Genomic DNA, 21,056 nt, shown 5'->3' on the forward strand with positions numbered 1-21,056 from the left:
GAAAAAAATCTCCTTTGACATTTATTTAGGGGAAATTTTTTTCTATTGTTTCATGCCTATCCTGTATTCTCCCAATTTTCTCCATCTGGAATTCACATTAAACAGAGCACAGAATTTCCGGATCTATTCTCCATGTGTGTAAATGTTTCTTTCATACTTTTTAATATTTTGACTCTTTGTATTTGGGAGAACTCCTGACATCTCAGCATTTATTTTCTTTTTTCTCTCTTTTTTTTTTTTGTCTTTTTGCCTTTTCTAGGGCTGCATCCGAGGCACATGGAGGTTCCCAGGTTAGGGGTCGAACTGGAGCAGCAGCCACAGAAACACAGGATCCGAGCCGTGTCTGCGACCTACACCACAGCTTGCCGCATTGCTGGATCCTTAACCCACTGAGCAAGGCCAGGGATCGAACCCGAAACCTCACGGTTCCTATTCGGATTTGTTAACCACTGAGCCATGATGGGAACTCCTCAGCATTTATTTTCATTGTTCTTTTGTCCCTAGTGGCTCCTATACCACCTAATTAATCCACATCCAAGATACAAACAATACAAGCTTGATTAATGAGCCATATGGTGACAAAATGATGAGGAGGACCCTGGGACAGTCATAACCTGATCTCCCATTTCAACAATGAGCTGGAAGTTAACTGCCGTCAAGAGGCTGCCACTTTCCCATCAAAGATGATTAGAGATCACAGAAATCACCGAGGAGCTAGTATCACATCAATGGCCAGTGCTGATATTGCACCGAGTTCTTTAAAGAGTTTCTTTACTTTGGTCCTGAGAAATGGAGCATGGGATGCCCATGAAAGTGTTTGGCAAAAGCTCAGGAATCAAGACCGCAGGTTTTTAGAAGAACTGAGGTAAAATATGAACCAAAGTTATGAAGGGCGGCCTTCCTCCACCCCTTCCTTGGTGAAGGCTTCCATAAAGTCATAATAATGGTGTTCAATGTATTGCTCTTTGCAGGGACTAGAAGCAGACAGCCCCAAACTGTGGACTTAGACTTGAACCAGAAGTTCCTCCTCTGAGAATTCACTGGGTTTCATTTCACTTGAATTCTCTCTGTGCAGAGACTGTAGGCATAAACGTTTTTCCTCTCTCATAGAGACTGGTGGTAGGTTTATACTTAAAGTTTTCAAAATGCTAGCCTTAATCTGGTTCATGCTAATTATTCCCAGAGTTCCTGCTCAGGCCTAGATACCAGCAATGCCATGTTCACATAACTGCAGCTGACAACTCACTCTCACTCTTTGGAAATACAAACTTGCCAAAATCGTAGATACTTCCTAAGCTGGGAAAAACCTCCAAGATAGAGGGTGCACATGGGGCAAAATGTCATGATCATCTGGGTGTCACAGTGTGTGGGCATTTTATTTGCCAGAAATGCATTAAGGTATTGAATTGTTCTACATCCGTTCTTTTCAACACCTATGTTTAAAAAAGAGAGAAAAGAAAAGAAATGTTTCCAGTTCTTTGGCCTAAAGAATCCACTCACCTACCTCTTCCATGTCAAGAGATAGCACCAGACTGGGGCAGCTTTCTGGATTTGTCAGCACTTTTGAAACACCAAAGAGCTCATGTGTCACGTCCAGCTACCCACTAGACAGTCTCTTTCCCTCCATGTTCAAGTCAACCATCATCGGCTCCTGTAGCCCTCCTCATTTTTCTATCACAGCAGAGGCTGGCCTTTCTCACGTGGTACTAAAGTAGCTTCGATTTTGTCTCAGAGACTGTAGGTTTATAAAATGTGACAGAAAGGCAGGGCCCCATGATTCATCCAATCCAATTCCCTCACTTCAGAGAGGAAATAGTTAATGTTAAAACCCTAGAGGCTGGTTAATGATAGAGCCAGAATTAGAAACAAGAATCCTTGACTCTCCTATTGGGGGCTACTTTCTCCACTGACAAGGTAAGAGCTCTGACTTTTTACCCAGATATTCCATAAAAGGCTTTTCCTTGTTTTAATCCTTCAGTTATTTCAGCAGAGGGGATGCATGGTGGCCATACTATTCTGTGTGATGACTTTTTACTCTATAAATAATAGCTCCTTTATCAAATGCTCATGGCTTTGCCAGAGTGTGTCCTTTTGCAATCACAGATCAGCCCTTTTATCTTCTCTGAATGAATGCACAACTCAGGATGATTTCTGGCTTGCTTTTCCCAGAGGAAGATGCAGGCGCTATGGACAGAGATGTCTCACAATAAGGCATTTCAGTGCCACACAGCTTCTTCTTCATGACATCAAGGTGGGATGCAGTTAAATAACTAAAACAAAGATCCGAGGTGTCTGAACCAAGGTCCGTGTATTCATTTATTTCTCATTGCAGCAACAAGATAAACAAGTGTAATTCCATCTCTACCGAGTTACAAATGGTAGCAAGACAGGAACCTTGAGCATATATATCTATAAGGCAAATAAAACAAGTATTTTTCATAGCATGGGCATCAAATGAGATGACCAGGGAAGAGCTGCTCCAAGCCCCAAACGCCATGATTGACGTATTAACATTCAAAGTATTTTCAAACCCCACAATAAAACATTTAAATTCAAATACTTCAACAAAATTGTAAATACAAGCAGTACCCCAAGTATCATTTCTTAGCCAGTTGTTCTCAAACAAAAGGTGTGGGGGGGGAGCAAAAAACCTTGATTAAAAATATTGAAAAAAAAGAATGATTTCATCCAGAAAGACTAGGCGCCCATCACAGTCACATCTCTTCTTCTGATTCTTGTTCTCGTTCAGTGTTTTTCAGGAGTCCAACTTCTGAGGGGAAGAACCTCTTAAATCGAGATTCAACCAACCTGAGGAGAATTAAAGGCATCCCGTGTTATGCTGTTTAAAATTAAAACCCAAAGCAATAAGAAGCTACAATACAACAAACTCTGAATTACCTGTGCAGATAGAAGAGGCCCTTCCCCAAAATAAATCACTTTTATTTGGCTTTGGAGCTACTGGAAAATGTTTTGTGAATGAAGGCAGCATATAACTAAACAGATACAATGTAACTCCTGAATGTGTACCATGATTGTTTGTATCAAGTTCATAATTTATGACTAATCATTTCTAAAACAATCATGAGAATCTCTGGCCTGTAGCAAATCCAAAGGAAATAGAGTTCAGCTGTGTGTTATAAAAAGGAGCCCTCTCTGGGGAAGGAAGTGTGTGAAGGCACTTGCCTCCCCTTGTCAAGCCCCAAGTCAAGTCTGTACTGCAGCTCTTACTGTGTCTTCAAAGGGGTACTTTTGTGCTGCCACAGGCTACCCAACTGTGTGTGATGGTCTTCGATGAATTAAGAAGTTGAAAGAAGTGACCTCAACTCTTGTGACTGTTTTCATAGATAAGAGAATCTGTAGGTCTGGGGAAATTATAATTTTTGACATCGGAATATGTGAGGCTTCTTAGCAGCAGAAACTCAGTAGGCTCTCCACTTCTCTAATGAAGCAGGAACTAGGCAAAGACTTTCCTGTGCATGATTATTGTAAAGACACTTGCTGTGACCATGTCAATAAAGCAAGTCAACTTCCAGGAATACATAGGGATACACAAACAAAATGATAAGCCAAATCATCAAAGTCATTCTCATTTTATGAAAAATATCACCAGCCTATCTGTACCTTTACACATTTTCTGCCTTTTTCTTCCAGTGAAGGTTCATCCCACCCCTCTCAATATGCAATGGCCTTGTTTGTTCTCTGAATCCCACTACAGTATGGGCTTCATAAGAACAGAGACTTTATCTTATTTATTGCTCTGACCTTAGCTAGAGTGTAAAACAATGTCCGTACACAATAGTGGCTCACCACACATTTGATGAATCAATGGGCTCTGTAGCAATGTCCCAGGAGTTCATATCACTCATCTCTTCAGAGGTAATTCTCCAGCCACTTCCAACTCAGCATGAATTCCTCCAACACGCAACAACTGAGCAGTATCAGTAACATCTGTTGACTCTTCCAGAGCCAAGAAAAACCATTCCAAGACAACTACCTTGATAATTGACCATTGATGTTGCTACCAATGTTCTCTCTCTCTCTCTTTTTTTGGTCTTTCTCTATTTTTAGGGCTGCACTTGCTGCTTATGGAGGTTCCCAGGCTAGGGGTCCAACTGGAGCTGTAGCTGCCAGCCTACACCACAGCTACAGCAATTCGGCATCCTTGCCATATCTGCCACCTACACCACAGCTCAAGGCAGCGCCAGATCCTTAACCGACTGAGTGAGGCCAGGGAGTGAACCTGCATCCTCATGGATGCCAGTCAGGTTTATTAAACACTGAGCCATGACAGGAACTCCTCAACTCTTTTTGTTTTTGTGAAAGGTTAACAGTCTTGAGTAAGTTGCCAACTGGGATGGTATGCCATTTTTAAAACTACATAGCTATCTCCACATTGCACAACCTGAATGCAAGCTAAATGAAAGGGATTAAATAGTGAATACATTCATTAGATTCATTCCTGGTGACTCTTGTGAAAAATAAAACAAAGCATTGTCTACATATGACAAATTAATTGTTAACACAAATCCTAGTCATGCCTCCTGTTTCCTACACCTCCTCTCTGGATTGTGTCTGCTGTTGTGACAAACCGCCAAGCTGAGGCATGTTCAGGTGCTACCTGCATCCTGAAGCCCTTGGTATTGGCACATGCAAAATGGCCACTGGGGACAGACTCATGGTGGGATAATTGCTGGTTCCTGGAATAACAAAGATCCAAGGAACTAAGGTCAGGGTGTGGCTGTGTTTTTGTTCCCATATGCTCTCTTCAATTTATATAAGAGCAGAGATGAGACTGTGGGTATACTTCCACATTTCCCTCTGGAAATCAAACTTTCAGAAGGCAAACTATCATATGCCTGGAATTTGGTCATCTCTATTTTGTTCTTCAAAATGGCTCACATGAATCATTGCTAGGAAAGTCAACCCGAAAGTGGGCAATATTTCTCTGTCCACAGCAAGGGGCTTTTGAAATAGTTCTCTACAGTAGTGGTGTTTTGATGCGAAATATAGTGTAACATATACTAACATTTCCACAAGTATTCCATTCCTGGGCACATATTAGAGAAAATCATAAGTTGGAAAGATAGATTCACCCCTATGTTCATTACAGCACTGTTTATAATAGCCAACCCTTGGAAGCAACCTAAATGTCCATCAACAGAGGATTAGATAAAGAAGAAGTGTGTGTGTGTGTGTTTCTGTGTGTGTGTGTGATTCACGCAATGGAATATCACTCAGTCATAAAAAAGAATGAAATAATGTCATTTGCAGCAGCACGGATAGATCTAGAAATTATCATAAGTAAGCTAGACAGAGAAAAACAAATATCACATAAGCTTACTAATATGTTGAATCTAATTTAAGAAATGATACAAAAGAACTTACAAAACAGAAACAGACTTAAAAATTTTGAAACCAAATTTATGATTACCAAAGGGGAAATGTGGGGTGGGAGGGGTAAATTAGGGGACTGGGATTAACATATACACACTACTATATATAAAATAGATAGGTACTAAAGACCTACTGTATTGTACAGGGTAACATACTCAATACTGTGTAATCTGAAAAGGAATGGATGTATGTACACCTGCTGTACACCTGAAACTAATACAACTATCCAAGTCAACTATACTTCAATGAAATTTATTTTTTAGAAAAATAAGATTTCCAAACAAGTCTCTCCTATGAGCTTTCATAATAAGAACTCCAGGCATGGGACCAGATGAAACAATATTTGAACCATCATTCTAGAAAGCTAGGAAGTACAGCTTCATTTTTCAGAGATTTGAGGGCAGTAGTTCCATAACCCAGTTTTGTTTCTTTGTTTGTGATCTTTGTGCTCTGTCAAATAGATTCTGATATAATGTCCTCAAAACCCATCACCTACAACTGAATTACAATCTATTTCACAGTCAAACCCTAAAAAACAGATTTTTCAAAGCTCTTTATAATGACAGTATTGAACTGTCCTGCACATGACCTCACCGAAAGTCAGTACTGAATTTTTAATATACTGCTTAAGTTTATACTTAATCTTATCTTAATATGAGCTCTTGGTCTTATATTTAAAAGAAGTATGAGAGAAAAACTAAAAACTGTATAAAACATGATTTCCAAACAAATGAAGCCTATATTTGAATAGCTCTGAAACAGATCTATTGAAACATAAAATAAGTGTTTATTGAGTGCCTAATATATGTTTAACAGTATGCCAAGAGGTAAGGAAGAGAGGGAGAGAGGGAGGGAAGGAGGAAGGAAGGAGGGAGGGAGGGAGAAATTACAAGCCAATATCACTGATGAACACAGGTGCAAAAATCCTCAACAAAATACTGGATAACTGAATTCAAGAATACATTAAAAAGACCATATACCCTGAACAAGTGGGATTTATTCCAGGGATGCAAGGATGGTTCAACATCCACAAATTAATCAATGTGATGTATCACATTAACAAAAAGAAGGATAAAAATCATAGGATTATCTCAATAGAAAAAGAAAAAGCATTTGACAAAATTCAACATCATTTTGATAAAAACTCACAACAAATTGGGTATAGACAGAACATACCTTAACATAATAAAGGTCAAGACAAGCTTACAGCTAACATCATATTCAGTGGTAAAATCCTGAAAAATTTTTCCTTAAAGTCAGGAACACAACAATGATGCCAATCTTGACATTTTTAGTCAACACAGCACTCTAAATCCCAGCCAGAACATTTAGGCAGGGAAAAGGAACAAAAGGCATCCAAAATGAAAAGGAAGAAGTAAAACTGTAACTATTTGCAGACAACATGGTATTATATATAGAAAACCCTAAAGACTCCATCAAAAAACTGTTAGAACTAATAAACAAATTCAGTGAAGTTGTAGGGCACAAAATCAACATGCAAAAATGTGTTCCATTTTTAATAATGCTAACAATGTACTATAAGAAAAAATCCCATTTATAATTGTATCAAAAAGAATAAACTGGAGTTCCCGTTATGGCACAGTGGAAATGAATCTGACTAGGAACCAGGAGTTGCAGGTTTGATCCCTGGCTTTGCTCAGTGGGTTAAGGATCTGGCATTGCTGTGAGCTGTGGTGTAGGACACAGATGTGGCTCGGATTTGGCATTGCTGTGGCTGTGGGATAGGCTGGCAGCTATAGCTCCAATTAGACCCCTAGCCTGGGAACCTCCATATGCCACAGGTGTGGCCTTCAAAAGACAAGAGATTTAAAAAATTTTTTAAAAAAAGAATAAACTACCTAGGAACAAATTTAACCAAGGATATGAAAGATCTATGCACTGAAAACTATAAGGCTCTGGTGAGAGAAACTGAAAACAGTTTCCTGGAATGATTGAAAGATATTCCATGCTTACAGATTAGAAGAATTAATATTATTTAAAAGGTCCATATTACTCAACACAGTCTACAGATTCAGCACAATCCCTACCAAATTCCAAAGGCATTTTTCACAAAAGTAGAACAAACAATCCTAAAATTTGTATGGAACCGCAAAGATCCTGAATAGCCAAAGCAATTTTGAAAAAGAAGAACAAAGCTGGGGGTCAAATCAGACAAATCAGGGAAGCATAATACTCCCTGACTTCAGACTGTATTACAGAGCCATAGTAATCTAAACAGTATGGTGTTGACATAAAAATAGACACACAGATCAACGGACAAGAATAGAGAGCCTAAAAATAAACCCACACACATATGGTCTATTAATTTATGACAAAGGAGGCAAGAATATAGGGTGGGGAAAGGCCAGTCTCTTCAAAAATGTCCAAGGAAAACTGGAGAGCCACATGTAGAAGAATGAAATTCTACCACTATCTTACATCATACACAACAATTAACCCAAAATGGATTAAAGTTTTGAATGTAAGACTAAAACCATAAAAATCCTAGGAGAATACATAGGTGGTAAGCTCCTTGACATTGCCCTTGGTGGTATTTTTTGGATCCGACTCCAAAAGCTATGGCAACAAAAGCAAAACTGAACAAATAGGACTACATAAAACTAGAAAGCTACTGCACAGTGAAGGAAACATCAACACAAAGGAAGGAAACATCAAAATAAAATGGAAATTTACTGACTGGAAGATATTAATAAATTATAGTGATAAAAGATTAATATCCAAAATATATGTAGAATTCACACAACCTAATGACAAACAACAAAATTCCAATTTAAAAATACGCAGATAATTTGAATTGACACTTTTCCAAAGAAGACATATAAAGGACTATAAAAGGAATATTAGGGAGTTCCTGTTGTGGCTCAGTGGATTACAAACCTGACTAGCAACCCCTGGCCTCGTTCAGTAGGTTAAGGATCCGTGAGCTGTGGTATGGGTTGCAGACATGGCTCAGATACCCTGTTGCTGTGGTGCAGGCACACACCAATAGCTCCAATTTAACCCGTAGCCTGGGAACTTCCATATGCTGCAGATGCAGCCCTAAAAAGCAAAAATAAATAAATAAAATTAATAAATTTAAAAAATTAAAAAGGCACATTAAAAGATTCTCATCAGCATCACTAATCATTAGGGAAATGCAAATCCCCAGTGAGATATTACCTCACACCTGCAGGATGGGTATTATCAAAATGACAAGAAATAATAAATGCTGGCAAGGATATGGAGAAAGGAGAACCCTCATGAACTGTTGGTGAAAATGTAAATCGGTATAGCTACTGTGGAAAATAGCTTAGAGGTTCCTCAAAAAATTAAAAATAGAACTATAACACAATCTAGCAATTCCACTTATGAGTATTTATCTGAAGAAAATGAAAACAGCAATTCAAAAAAATATAGGTACCCCTAGGTTCATTGCATCATATTTATAATAACCAAGATATAGAAAAAAACCTAAGTATCTATCAATGGATGAATGAAAAAAGATGGGTTTTTGGTTTGTTTGTTTTTCCTTTTTAGGGCTGCACCCATCTTATATGGAGGCTCCCAGGCTAGGGGTCAAATCAGAGCTATAGCTGCTGGCCTACACCACAGCTCACAGCAATGCCGGATCTTTAACCCACTGAGCAAGGTCAGGGGTTGAACCTGAGTCCTCATGGATGCTAGTCAGATTCGTTAACCACTGAGCCACAATGGGAACTCCATAAAAAGATGTTTTATATTCATCTTTATATATATATATATATATAATATTTATAAATATTTTATGTTTATATAAGTAACAGAATACTCAGTTACAAAAGAATTAAATGGACCTTGAAGGTATTATGCTAAGTGAAATAAGTCAGATAAAGACAAGTACCATATGATTTCACTTATTTGTAGAATCTAAAAAGCAAATGAACAAACAAAACAAAACAGATGGCTACAGTCAACAGGTTGGTGGTTTCCAGAGTTGCGGGAGGTGGACAAAATGGCAAACAAAATGGGAACAAGAGGCATTAATGTCCAGTTATAAAATAAATAAATCATAGGGATGTTATATATAGCATGGTGACTATCATCAATAATATCATATTACAAATTTGAAAGTTGCTAAGAAAGTAAATCTTGAAAGCTCTCATCACAACTGAAAAATTTTTGTAACTTTATGTATATGGTGACAGACAATAACTAGATCTATTGTGGTGGACATTTTGCAATGTATACAAGAGCTGAATCATTATGTCGTATACCTGAAATTAGTATAATGGTATATGTCAATTATACTTCAACTTAAAAAAAATCTGTCACAGGAACGAACAACACACACACGCACACACACACACACACACACACATACACACAAGAAGAAGGAGGATAATCTTTGTAAACTTTTATGTCCCAGGCAGTTTAAAGACATGATCCCATTAAGTGCCGTTATCCCCATTTTGCAAACAACAAAACTGATACCCAGTGTGGTTAAATAATTTATCCAGAGTCATAGAGCTGACAAGTAGCAGTGATAGGAATATGGGTTCTTGTCAATCTGATATATTGCTCCTTATCCATCATGGAAAACTGAATCAGAGTCCTTGGAAAAACATATATGATTCAACTACATCTTAGAAATATTAGAGTAAATGTCAAATTAATCAGATATTTAATGGGAGACATACATGTTGTTCAAAAATGACACATCTTGGGAAGTGCACGTGGACAAATGGAGGGCTAATTGCAGGGGTGGAGAGGACCATTTGGAAAAGAAAACAACATGTGCAAAGACAGGGAGGTACAGAAGAGTGTACTGAAGGGTAATGCAAAGACTAGAAGCACAGAAGAGATACTTTTTAGCTATTCTAACTTTAAACCAGCATTTATTCTTTTTTTTTTTTTTTCTTTTCGGCTGATCCAATGGCATGCAGAAGTTCCTTGGGCCAGAGATCAAAACTATACCACAGCAGCGTCCCAAGCTGCAGCAGTGACAACACCAGACCCTTAACCCACTGAGCCATAAGGGAACTCCTAAACCAACATTTATTCTTTTTACTGGAAATGTTTGTGTTTGCAGCTAATTTTCTGCTATATTCCCTGTTTTGTGGAGTGTTAAGACACCTCTTTGAACATAAAGTTCAGAACTATTGAGTATCGATCATTACATACCAAAAAGTAGATATTTCATAAACAAAAATCACTAACTTACCAGGTGACAAAGGCATAAATTGCTCCAATTATGATAATGGCTAATACATAATGCCAACAAAAGCATATGGTGAGAAACATAATGTTGTCATGATCCACTGAATTCCATGCAGGACCTCCACTGGGGGGATAAAGGACAAAACCAATCTGTAATTTAAAACAAAAAGTACACATTAAAAAATTCCAGCAATATTCTCAAAGATAGTGTATTTCAAAATGCCTCATTTCAAGATAAATGGTAACTAAAATATCTCCCATTATCTGAGATGCTACAGATAAGATACCTGTTGCCTGTTTCAGTAAAATAGACAGTATCTTCCAGATCATATTTGTGAAAAAAGTGTTAAGGACATCTAAAGATCAATTTTTCTGATCTTAGAAGAAATGTTTTCAGTTTTTCACCATCAAGGATGTCCACTTTCTCCACTGTTATTCAGCATAGTTTTGGAAGTCCTAGCCATGACAATCAGAGAAAAAAAAAAGGGGGAATGAAAGGAATACAAATTGGAAAAGAAGTAAAACTTCACTGTTTGTATATTACATGATACTATACCTAGAAAATCCTAAAGTCACTACCAGAAAATGGTTAGAGCTTATCAATGAATTTGGTAAAGTTGAAGGATACAAAATTAATACACAGAAATCAACTAAATTTCTATATACTAACAATGAAAGATCAGAAAGAAATTAGGGAAACTATCCCATGTACCATCATATGAAAAGAATAAAATCACACCTATCTAAAGAGACAAAAGACCTATACTCTGAAAACTATAATATGTGAATGAAAGAAATCAAAGATGACACAAACATATAGAAAGATATAGAAAGATATACTATGCTCTTGGATTGGAAGAATCAATATTGTATAAATAACTATACCACCCAAGGTAATCCACAGATTTAATGCAATCTCTATCAAATTACCAATGATAGTCTTCACAGAGCTAGAACAAAATACTTTAAAATTTGTATGGAAATGCAAAAGATCCCAAATAGCCAAAGAAATCCTGAGAAAGAAAAATGGAGTAGAGGAATCAGGCTCCCTGATTTCAGATATATTACAAAGCTACAGTCATCAGAATAGCATGGTACTGGCACAAAAACAGAAATATCAATCAATGGAAAAGGACAGAAAGCCCAGAAATAAACCCAACTACCTATGGTCAACCAATCTATGACAAAAGAGGCAAGAATATACAGTGGAAGAAAGGTAGTCTCCTCAATATGTGGTGCTGGGAAAACTGGACAACTACATGTACAAGAATGAAATTAGAACATTCTCTAACACAATACACAAAAATATACTCAAAATGGATTAAAGAACTAAATGTAAGGACAGATACTATAAAACTCCTGGAGGAAAACATAGGCGGAACGCCTTTGACATAAATCACAACATCTTATTTCATCTACCTCCTAGAATAATGACAATAAAAAGTAAACCAAAGGGACCTAATTAAACTCAAAAGTTTAACACAAAGGAAACCATTAAAAAAACAAAAGACAACCAACAGAATAGGAGAAAATCTTTGCAAATGAAGCAACTGACAAGAGCCTAATCTCTGCAATATACAAACACCTCATGAAGATTTATATTAAAAATACAACCTATCAGGAGTTCCATAGTGGCTCAGCAGTAACAAAGCCGACTAGCATCCATGAGGACATGTTTTTGATCCCTGGCCCTGCTCAGTGGGTTAGGGTTCTGGCATTTCTGTGAGTTGCAGTTTAGGTCACAGACACAGCTTGGATCTGGCATTGCTTTGGCCATGGTATAGGCCAGCAGCTGCAGCTCCAATTTAAGCCCTAGCCTGGGAACTTCCATGTGCCACAGGTGAGGCCTTAAAAAGACAAAAATAAAGAAAAAAAAAACTACAAGAAAATGGGCAGAAGCTCTACATAGACATTTCTCCAAAGAAGATAGACTGAGGGCCAACAAACAGATGAAAAAAATGCTCAACATCACTAATTATTAGAGAAATGCAAATCAAAACTATAATAAGGTATCATTACACACCAGTCGGAATGTCAATCATCAAAATATCTACAAACAATAAATGCTGGAGAGGATGTGGAGAAAAGGGAACCCTCCTACACTGTTAGTGGGAATGTAAATTGGTGCAACCACTATGGAGGACACTATGGAGGTTCCTTCAAAAACTAAATACAAAACTACCACATGATCCAGCAATCCCACTTCTGGGCAGAGATCCAGCAAAACTATAATTAAAAATATACATGCATTCCTATGTTCATTGCAGTACTATACACAATCGACAAGAGATGGAAACAACCTAAACGTCCATTGACAGATGAATGAATTAAGAAGATGAGGTACATATATATAATGGAATACCACTACTCAGGCATAAAGAAGAACAAAATAATGCCAGCAACATGGATGCAACTAGATTTTCATACTAAGTGAAGTAAGTCAGTAAGAGAAAGACAAATAAGACATGATATCACTTACATGCATAATCTAAAATATGACGCAAATGAACCTATCTACAAAGCAGAAACAGACTCACAGACATAGAGAACAGACTTGTGGTTGCCAAGAAATGAGATGGATGGGGACTTGGGGACTTGGGGTTAGCAGATGCAGGCTATTACATTTAGAATGGATAAGCAATGAGGTTCTACTGTATGGCACAGGGTACTATATCCAGTCTCTTGGGATATACCATGATGGAAGATAATATGAGAAAAAGAATGTACATATATATGACTAGGCCACTGTGATGTACAACAGAAACTGACTCAAAACTATAAATCAACTATACCCTAATAAAAAAAACAAATTTTATTTTTTTATGCTTTTCCCCAAACTATTTTTTTTCATTTTTTTATTTTTATTTTATTTTATTTTCCCACTGTACAGCAAGGGGATCAAGTTTTCCTTACATGTATACATTACAATTACATTTTTTTCCCCACACTTGTTCTGTTGCAACATGAGTATCTAGACAAAGATCTCAATGCTATTCAGCAGGATCTCCTTGTAAATCTATTCTAAGTTGTGTCTGATAAGTCCAAGCTCCCGATCCCTTCCACTCCCTCCCCCTCCCATCAGGCAGCCACAAGTCTTTTCTCCACGTCCATGATTTTTTTTTCTGTGGAGATGTTCATTTGTGCTGGATATTAGATTCCAGTTATAAGTGATATCATATGGTATTTGTCTTTGTCTTTCTGGCTCATTTCACTCAGTATGAGAGTCTCTAGTTCCATCCATGTTGCTGCAAATGGCATTATGTCATTCTTTTTTATGGCTGAGTAGTATTCCATTGTGTATATATACCACCTCTTCCGAATCCAATCCTCTGTCGATGAACATTTGGGTTGTTTCCATGTCCTGGCTATTGTGAATAGTGCTGCAATGAACATGCGGGTGCACGTGTCTCTTTTAAGTAGAGTTTTGTCCGGATAGATGCCCAAGAGTGGGATTGCGGGGTCATATGGAAGTTCTATGTATAGATTTCTGAGGTATCTCCAAACTGTTCTCCATAGTGGCTGTACCAGTTTACATTCCCACCAACAGTGCAGGAGGGTTCCCTTTTCTCCACAGCCCCTCCAGCACTTGTTATTTGTGGACTTATTAATGATGGCCATTCTGACTGGTGTGAGGTGGTATCTCATGGTAGTTTTGATTTGCATTTTTCTTATAATCAGCGATGTTGAGCATTTTTTCATGTGTTTGTTGGCCATCTGTATATCTTCCTTGGAGAAATGTCTATTCAGGTCTTTTGCCCATTTTTCCATTGATTGATTGGCTTTTTTGCTGTTGGGTTGTATAAGTTGTTTATATATTCTAGAGATTAAACCCTTGTCGGTTGCATCATTTGAAGCTGTGTTCTCCCATTCTGTAAGTTGTCTTTTTGTTTTCTTTTGGGTTTCCTTCGCTGTGCAAAAGCTTTTCAGTTTGATGAGGTCCCATGGGTTTATTTTTGCTCTAATTTCTATTGCTTTGGGAGACTGACCTGAGAAAATATTCATGATGTTGATGTCAGAGTGTTTTGCCTATGTTTTCTTCTAGGAGTTTGATGGTGTCCTGTCGTATATTTAAGTCTTTCAGCCATTTGGAGTTTATTTTTGTGCATGGTGTGAGGGTGTGTTCTAGTTTCATTGCTTTGCATGCAGCTGTCCAGGTTTCCCAGCAAAGCTTGCTGAATAGACTTTCTTTTTCCCATTTTATGTTCTTGCCTCCCTTGTCAAAGATTAATTGACCATAGGTGTCAGGGTTCATTTCCAGGTTCTCTATTCTGTTCCATTGGTCTGTCTGTCTGTTTTGATACCAGTACCACACTGTTTTGAGGACTGTGGCTTTGTAGTATTTCTTGAAGTCTGGGAGAGTTATGCCTCCTGCTTGGTTTTTGTTTCTCAGGATTGCTTTGGCGATTCTGGGTCTTTTGTGGTTCCATATAAATGTTTGGATTGTTTGTTCTAGTTGTGTGAAAAATGTCATGGGTCATTTGATAGGGATTGCATTGAACCTGTAGATTGCTTTGGGTAGGATGGCCATTTTTACACTATTGATTTTCCCAATCCAGGAACATGGAATATCTTTCCATTTCTTTACATCTTCTTTGATTTCTTTGATTAAAGTTTTATAGTTCTCGGCATGTAGGTCCTTTACCTCCTCGGTCAGGTGTATTCCGAGGTATTTGATTTTGTGAGGTGCAATTTTAAAAGGTATCGTATTTTTGTATTCCTTTTCTAATATTTCATTGCTGGTATACAGAAAAGCAACTGACTTCTGAATGTTAATCTTATATCCTGCTACTTTGCTGAATTTATGAATCAGTTCAAGGAGTTTTTGGGTTGAGTCCTTAGGGTTTTCTATGTATCATATAATGTCATCTGCATACAGTGACAGTTTTATCTCTTCTCTTCCTACATGGATGCCTTTTATTTCTTTTGTTTGTCTAATTGCTGTGGCTAGGACTTCCAAAACTATGTTGAAGAGCAGTGGTGAGAGTGGGCATCCCTGTCTTGTTCCAGATTTGAGTAGAGGATTGCTGGCAACTGGCTAGGAGGGCACATAGGATAAATTCTCCCTTTGAGCCTCCAAGAAAGAACCGACCTGCAGACACATTAATTTTTTGTTCTGTCTCCCAAGACAGTGAAGCATAAATTTCCATGGTTTTAAGTCTTCCTGGCTGTGGGAATTTGTTATTGCAGCCACAGGACCCTAATACAGGAGCTAAGGCGGAGATAAGCAGAGGAGCACCACCTGTCCTAAAGCTCAAACTAGACACAGTGGTGACTCTCATCTATCTTCCAAACTCCAACTCAAGTTCACCTTCTCCTGGAAGCTTTCTCAAACCTCTTCCTACGGAATTAAAAGCATCTTCTTGGGTTAGGAGGCATTTTCAGGTTGGAAAGTTCCATTCTAGCAACAATTCATGAAATATTTCTGTTCTTTTGTTGAGAAACCTTAAATGCACAGAATAGCTATTCCACGGTCACATGATTGGTATGTAGATCCAGAATTCAGATCCAGATCTGCCTGACCTAGAGGCACACAGACTGTGCCCTCCAGGCCATAGTCACAACTGTTTTTTGGAGCTTCCAAAATAAAATCCCTTTTAAATGACCTCCATCAATTCATCATCAATTCTACTAGTCAAAACATTTACTGTTTTACACCAGGAAAAGAGAAACTTTGAGCAGCCCCCACTGCTAATCTCACTGGGACCCCCTTAGAGGCTGATGTATTGAAAGCTAAAGATTTTACCGTAGGCCACTGTGAACAGAAATAATGTGATTATACTGAAAGCCATAGAAATGTTCCAAAGTCATTTCAAGCTAAACCCAAGTAAATTAGGAAAGCTGAAACTTAAGGCCAGATAATGCCACAACCCATTAAATCCTCCCTTAAATATAAAAGTCAGTTACCACTCTTTCATCTGCTGTCCTGATTTTATTCCTAATATAAAATTCCAATTTAAAAAAAAAGACCTAAAAGAATTTTTTTCTTGCTCTGTATTGTATGCCACTTCTGAACATCTGTTTTTGACTAGTTTAAGCTTCATTAATATCACATTTAAAATGTAAATAATGATCTTCTAATTGGCAACCAACCAGGGAATCCATTACTTATACATTAGTTTGAATTCTCTTGTGTTTTATATCTTATTCTCTAATCGCCTTTTGGAACACTCTAAGCCTCAACAAGTGTCTGATCTACTATATCAGACCTCAGGCCACGGCTGCTTAGGTGGGTCTTTTTGTCATTTTCGAATGAACTTTTGCCTTCTTAAAAGTAAGGCGAGGAGTTCCCATCATGGCTCAGTGGTTAACAAATCCTACTAGGAACCATGAGGTTGCAGGTTTGATCCCTGGCCTTGCTCAGTGGGTGAAGGATCCGGCATTGCCGTGAGCTGTAGTGTAGATTACAGACTCGCTCGGATCCCACGTTGCTGTGGCTGTGGTGTAGGCCAGCAGCTGCAGCTCCAATTTGACCCCTAGCCTGGGAACCTCCATATGCCGCAGGAGCGGCCCAAGAAATGGCAAAAAGACAAAAAAAAAAAAAAAGGCGAGGCAGGGTTTTCATGTGAGCCTAGAGATCTGGGATCATGGGAGCCACTGGGGCAATTAGTGGAGCTGGGAGAGGCAACAGAAGGAACTGTCCAAAGTCGTGAGGAGCAAAGGCAGCAGGCCTGTTTTCCCCACCTGCTAACTGGCTCTGACAATGAAGGGTGGAAACATGGGAATGACCAAGTGCAGGATTGAGCTTTAGAAATATTCTCCCACACACAGACTCAGAAAATATGATTCATGGAATAAATGGGCTTGAAGGATTTTTTTTTTTTCCCTTTTTAAAATTTCATCATATGGTTAGATTTTTTGAGAAAACACGCATGGTTGTAACGTGGTTCAGGGGAAAAAAAATCATTTTTATAGGTCAGGAGGGGAGTTCCCTCTAGATTTCTCTCTTACCTAATCACAAATATATCAGTTACAAAAAAAGAGCCAATGTGAGCATTTGCCTCCTTCAGTTCACATCTCTATACTCATGGCTCAAGTACCTAGGTGTGCCTTTTCTCTAATTTATTTATACATTGTTTGTGTGCTAGTATTAACCACGTATGGAGAAGTAGTGAGGGAAAAAATATAGTGAAAAGCAAATCGTAATGTGTTATTACTAGCTTGAGATAGAGTTTGAGGCATAAACATTCATACACCACACAGAGCAAAAAAACATGGAAGCATAATACACTGACCTAAAAAAGTCCCTAGGCATTTTTGTGTCAGCGGACATTAAGAGGGCGAGGCACTCTGGATGAAACTTCATTTCCTTCCAGTGTGCATGTTTGCATTGGTATTCAATTTTTTTTTTTTAAGTCTCCAAGCATTATTTAGTCTGGCCACCAGGTAAAAAAAATAATGCTGGTCTAGACATACTGATAGATGGAAAATTTTTTAAATAAGCTCAGATTTATGCCCAAAGAAAAGCTCTTGGGGAAATATGAAAGCATTATTTCTCTGCCAAAAGGGACAATATTAGGCCAACCTATTCTCAGTTGTGACAGCCCACAGCTTCCTCCCTCAGATACTGAATTAATTGTTACTTATTAATGGAATAAAAATTCATTCATTCATTCTCCTCTTATCTTTACTATTCTTTCTTCAATCCTTTCTAGGTTTCCCCTTTTGTTCTTACTTTCTAACTTCTTTATTTGAACATTTAGCTCTTTAAGATACTTGATTTAGTAAATATACACAGAATCCTGAACCCAACAAAATTAGAATTTACTTTCTTTCCAAACACATGGAACATTTACTACCACTGACACTGGGCTATGTCCCAAAGGAAGACCCAACACATTTCAGAGAACACTTCTCTGACTACAAAGCAACTGAATTGAAAATGAATAGTAAAAAGAAAAAGAATATTTTTGGAAACTTAAAAGTGCACTCCTAAACTACTCATCAGTTCAAGAGGAAAGCACATGGAAAATGCAACATTCAAAATTTCCCAGGAGTGAAAGCTACCACCCACCAAATCTCACTGGAGATAAGTAATTATATCATAGTTTATGGAGGGAAATCTAGAGCTTTAGGTGTGTTTATTTAAAAACAAGAAAGATTGAAAACAAATGAACACTCAACTCAAAAAAAAAAAAAAAACCTAGAAAAAGAGAAGCAGGATAAGCAGGATACAGCCTCATAACATAAAGCAAAAACTGAAAATAAGGGGAAACTGACAAATCCACAGCTACAATATAAAATTTAACAGAACTCTATCACAAAGTGAAAGATCAGGAGTTCCCATTGTGACTCAGCAGCTCAGCAAGTTTAGAACCCAACACAGTGTCAGTGAGGATGCGGGTTTGATCCCTGGTCTCACTCGCTCTTACGTTGCTGTGGCTATGGCATAGGTCGCAGATGAGGCTCAGATTTGATCCCTAGCCTGGAAACTTCCATATGCTGCAGGTGTGGCTGTAAAAGGAAAAAAAGAAAGTGAAAGTCAATTTAATGAAAAGCAATTACTAATAGAGAATATACAAACAATATAAGTAAAGATTTGCAATAACCTGGCTTTACCCCCATACTGAGAGGAAACCTTTAATTTCCTTTTAGTTTCCCTGGAACCATACTATCAAGCATTACTGTCTACCCTAGACCTGGAGCCCACAGGCCTGCAGCCCAGCTCTAGCCCAACTGTACACCTCTATTCCGAGTCTGGCCCACAGGTATGCCCTATTTTTATTCGTGTTGTTTAATTGCAGCTAGGTATTTTTCACTCTTTTTAAATTTACTTTTAATTTATTTTTAAGTATTTTTAGACTCTGTCATTATTATATGTTTGAAGCAGAGGAGAGACACTGAAGCATAAACTTACTGTGTCATCTGGATCAGAAGTTATCTGCTAAATTTTTTAAAAATTATATTTCTGAATTGGCAACACATGCACATAGTAAAACATTTCAATGAGGAGATATGGAATGCATAGTCGTGTTTTATATACCATTGTATTTAGCTTCACAGCAGATGATAAATAAGCTCACAAAACAACTTCAGTATATCAGCTAGTTACCAATGATCAACTTTATCACATTATAACATATTTGTTATGTTTTCTATATCATCTTTCCTTCAAAATAACCCTGAATCTATTGCCTTCTTTACTAGCCTCTGCTCCAGCAGCTTTCCTACTCCCCAACATGCTGAAGTATCACAGTTTCCTATCCACTGTTTTGACCATGACCTTTCCCTCCAGCTCACCTACCAGTGCTTTCTTATCACCCCTCGCCGAAATGCAAATCCCTGAAATAACCTGGCATGCCAAGTCCCTGCTCTCTAGGGACTAAAAACCTCCTCTAAGAAATCTTACCTGATTAAACCACATTCACCTTTCACCCCAGATTTCTTTTACGTCTATATATATGCATTGCATTATGATTCATCAGTCTTTATGAAGTATATGTTCACTGACTGGAGGACATGTTTTCAACAATACTCCAAGGTTAGGGAACTGACAGAGTAAAATGAAAAAAGAGCCAGGGATTTGAAGTCAGAAAGGCTCATATTTAGATCCTCCCTCCATTACTGTGTGATTCTGGGAAAGAAGCTTGGTCTCGCTGAGTCTTCTTTATCAGTAAATTGGGGATGATAATACCTAATGTCCAAGTTGTTGGGAGGACAAAATGAAACAATGTGTATGTAAAAGTCCTGAACAGTGGCTGGCATATAGTTGTTTCAACTCCCTTTCCTGCCTTCCATGTTTCTCAAGCTTATTATTCATGAGGCTATAAGGTGCTTTAGCATCAGGAACTGCTTCCAACCAAAAGTGCAGGCTCGGAGTTCCTTCATAATGGATATTCAGGAGTGTGATAAAGATGCACAGCCCCCCACTTCCTTCCCTGCTGCTCTGTCACCGCTCACACCAGAGCCACTGGGCCACTCAAAGAAACATCACCTCTCAAAGGTCCACATTCTCACTACAAGCACATATCAGAAGGAAGTCTCCATGTTCGAGAGCAAAACACCCACTAATCCAAGACAAGGTTATTGGTGGAAACACCGGATGTATTAGCTGGAGGCCCAACTCACCTGCCAGAACCAGCTTCCCTGAAGCAGGATGAAGCTTGTCCGTAGAAGCTCCACAGCTATATTGGTTCGTGCAATGATTTCCATGAAGGCAACCAGTCCAGCCAAAAATGCGGCCAAGACCAGAAGCTTATGCACATAGACGTCCAGCATTTCCCGGCCATGAGTGTGGTTATAGAAAATAAAAGCTGATGGAGGGACAACAAATAATTTGTCTTTCAATGATACCAAGAGAACCTACTGTTTCTCCCCCAACCCTTCCACATACAACAAAAACACACGTTTGTCCAAAATACCACATGCCTGCTGCTTCCCATAGTAACGGAAACCTCTAGCATCTTTTGGAGTCATAAATCCCTCTTTAGGATGGAATCTTTGAAATCTCCTCTCCCTTCCTCAACCTT

The 21,056-nt window shown here is 38.3% G+C and overlaps 1 protein-coding gene across 2 annotated transcripts in view; it reads right to left on the bottom strand.

Moving 5' to 3' along the window:
• Positions 1-2,291: 2,291 nt before the first annotated feature.
• TMEM45A (transmembrane protein 45A) overlaps positions 2,292-21,056 on the bottom strand; it is a 96,267-nt gene continuing 77,502 nt past the window's right edge. For both annotated transcript variants that reach the window (XM_047793708.1, XM_047793714.1), the window contains exons 4-6: positions 20,656-20,840; positions 10,595-10,740; positions 2,292-2,808 (exon numbers count right to left, since the gene is read on the bottom strand). In XM_047793708.1, the coding sequence (XP_047649664.1) occupies positions 2,715-2,808; positions 10,595-10,740; positions 20,656-20,840 (425 nt within the window). In that variant the 3' untranslated portion in view covers positions 2,292-2,714. The remainder of the gene's footprint in view (positions 2,809-10,594; positions 10,741-20,655; positions 20,841-21,056) is intronic.

Source organism: Phacochoerus africanus, chromosome 1, assembly GCF_016906955.1.
Source record: "Phacochoerus africanus isolate WHEZ1 chromosome 1, ROS_Pafr_v1, whole genome shotgun sequence".
Taxonomy (NCBI): Eukaryota; Metazoa; Chordata; class Mammalia; order Artiodactyla; family Suidae; genus Phacochoerus; species Phacochoerus africanus.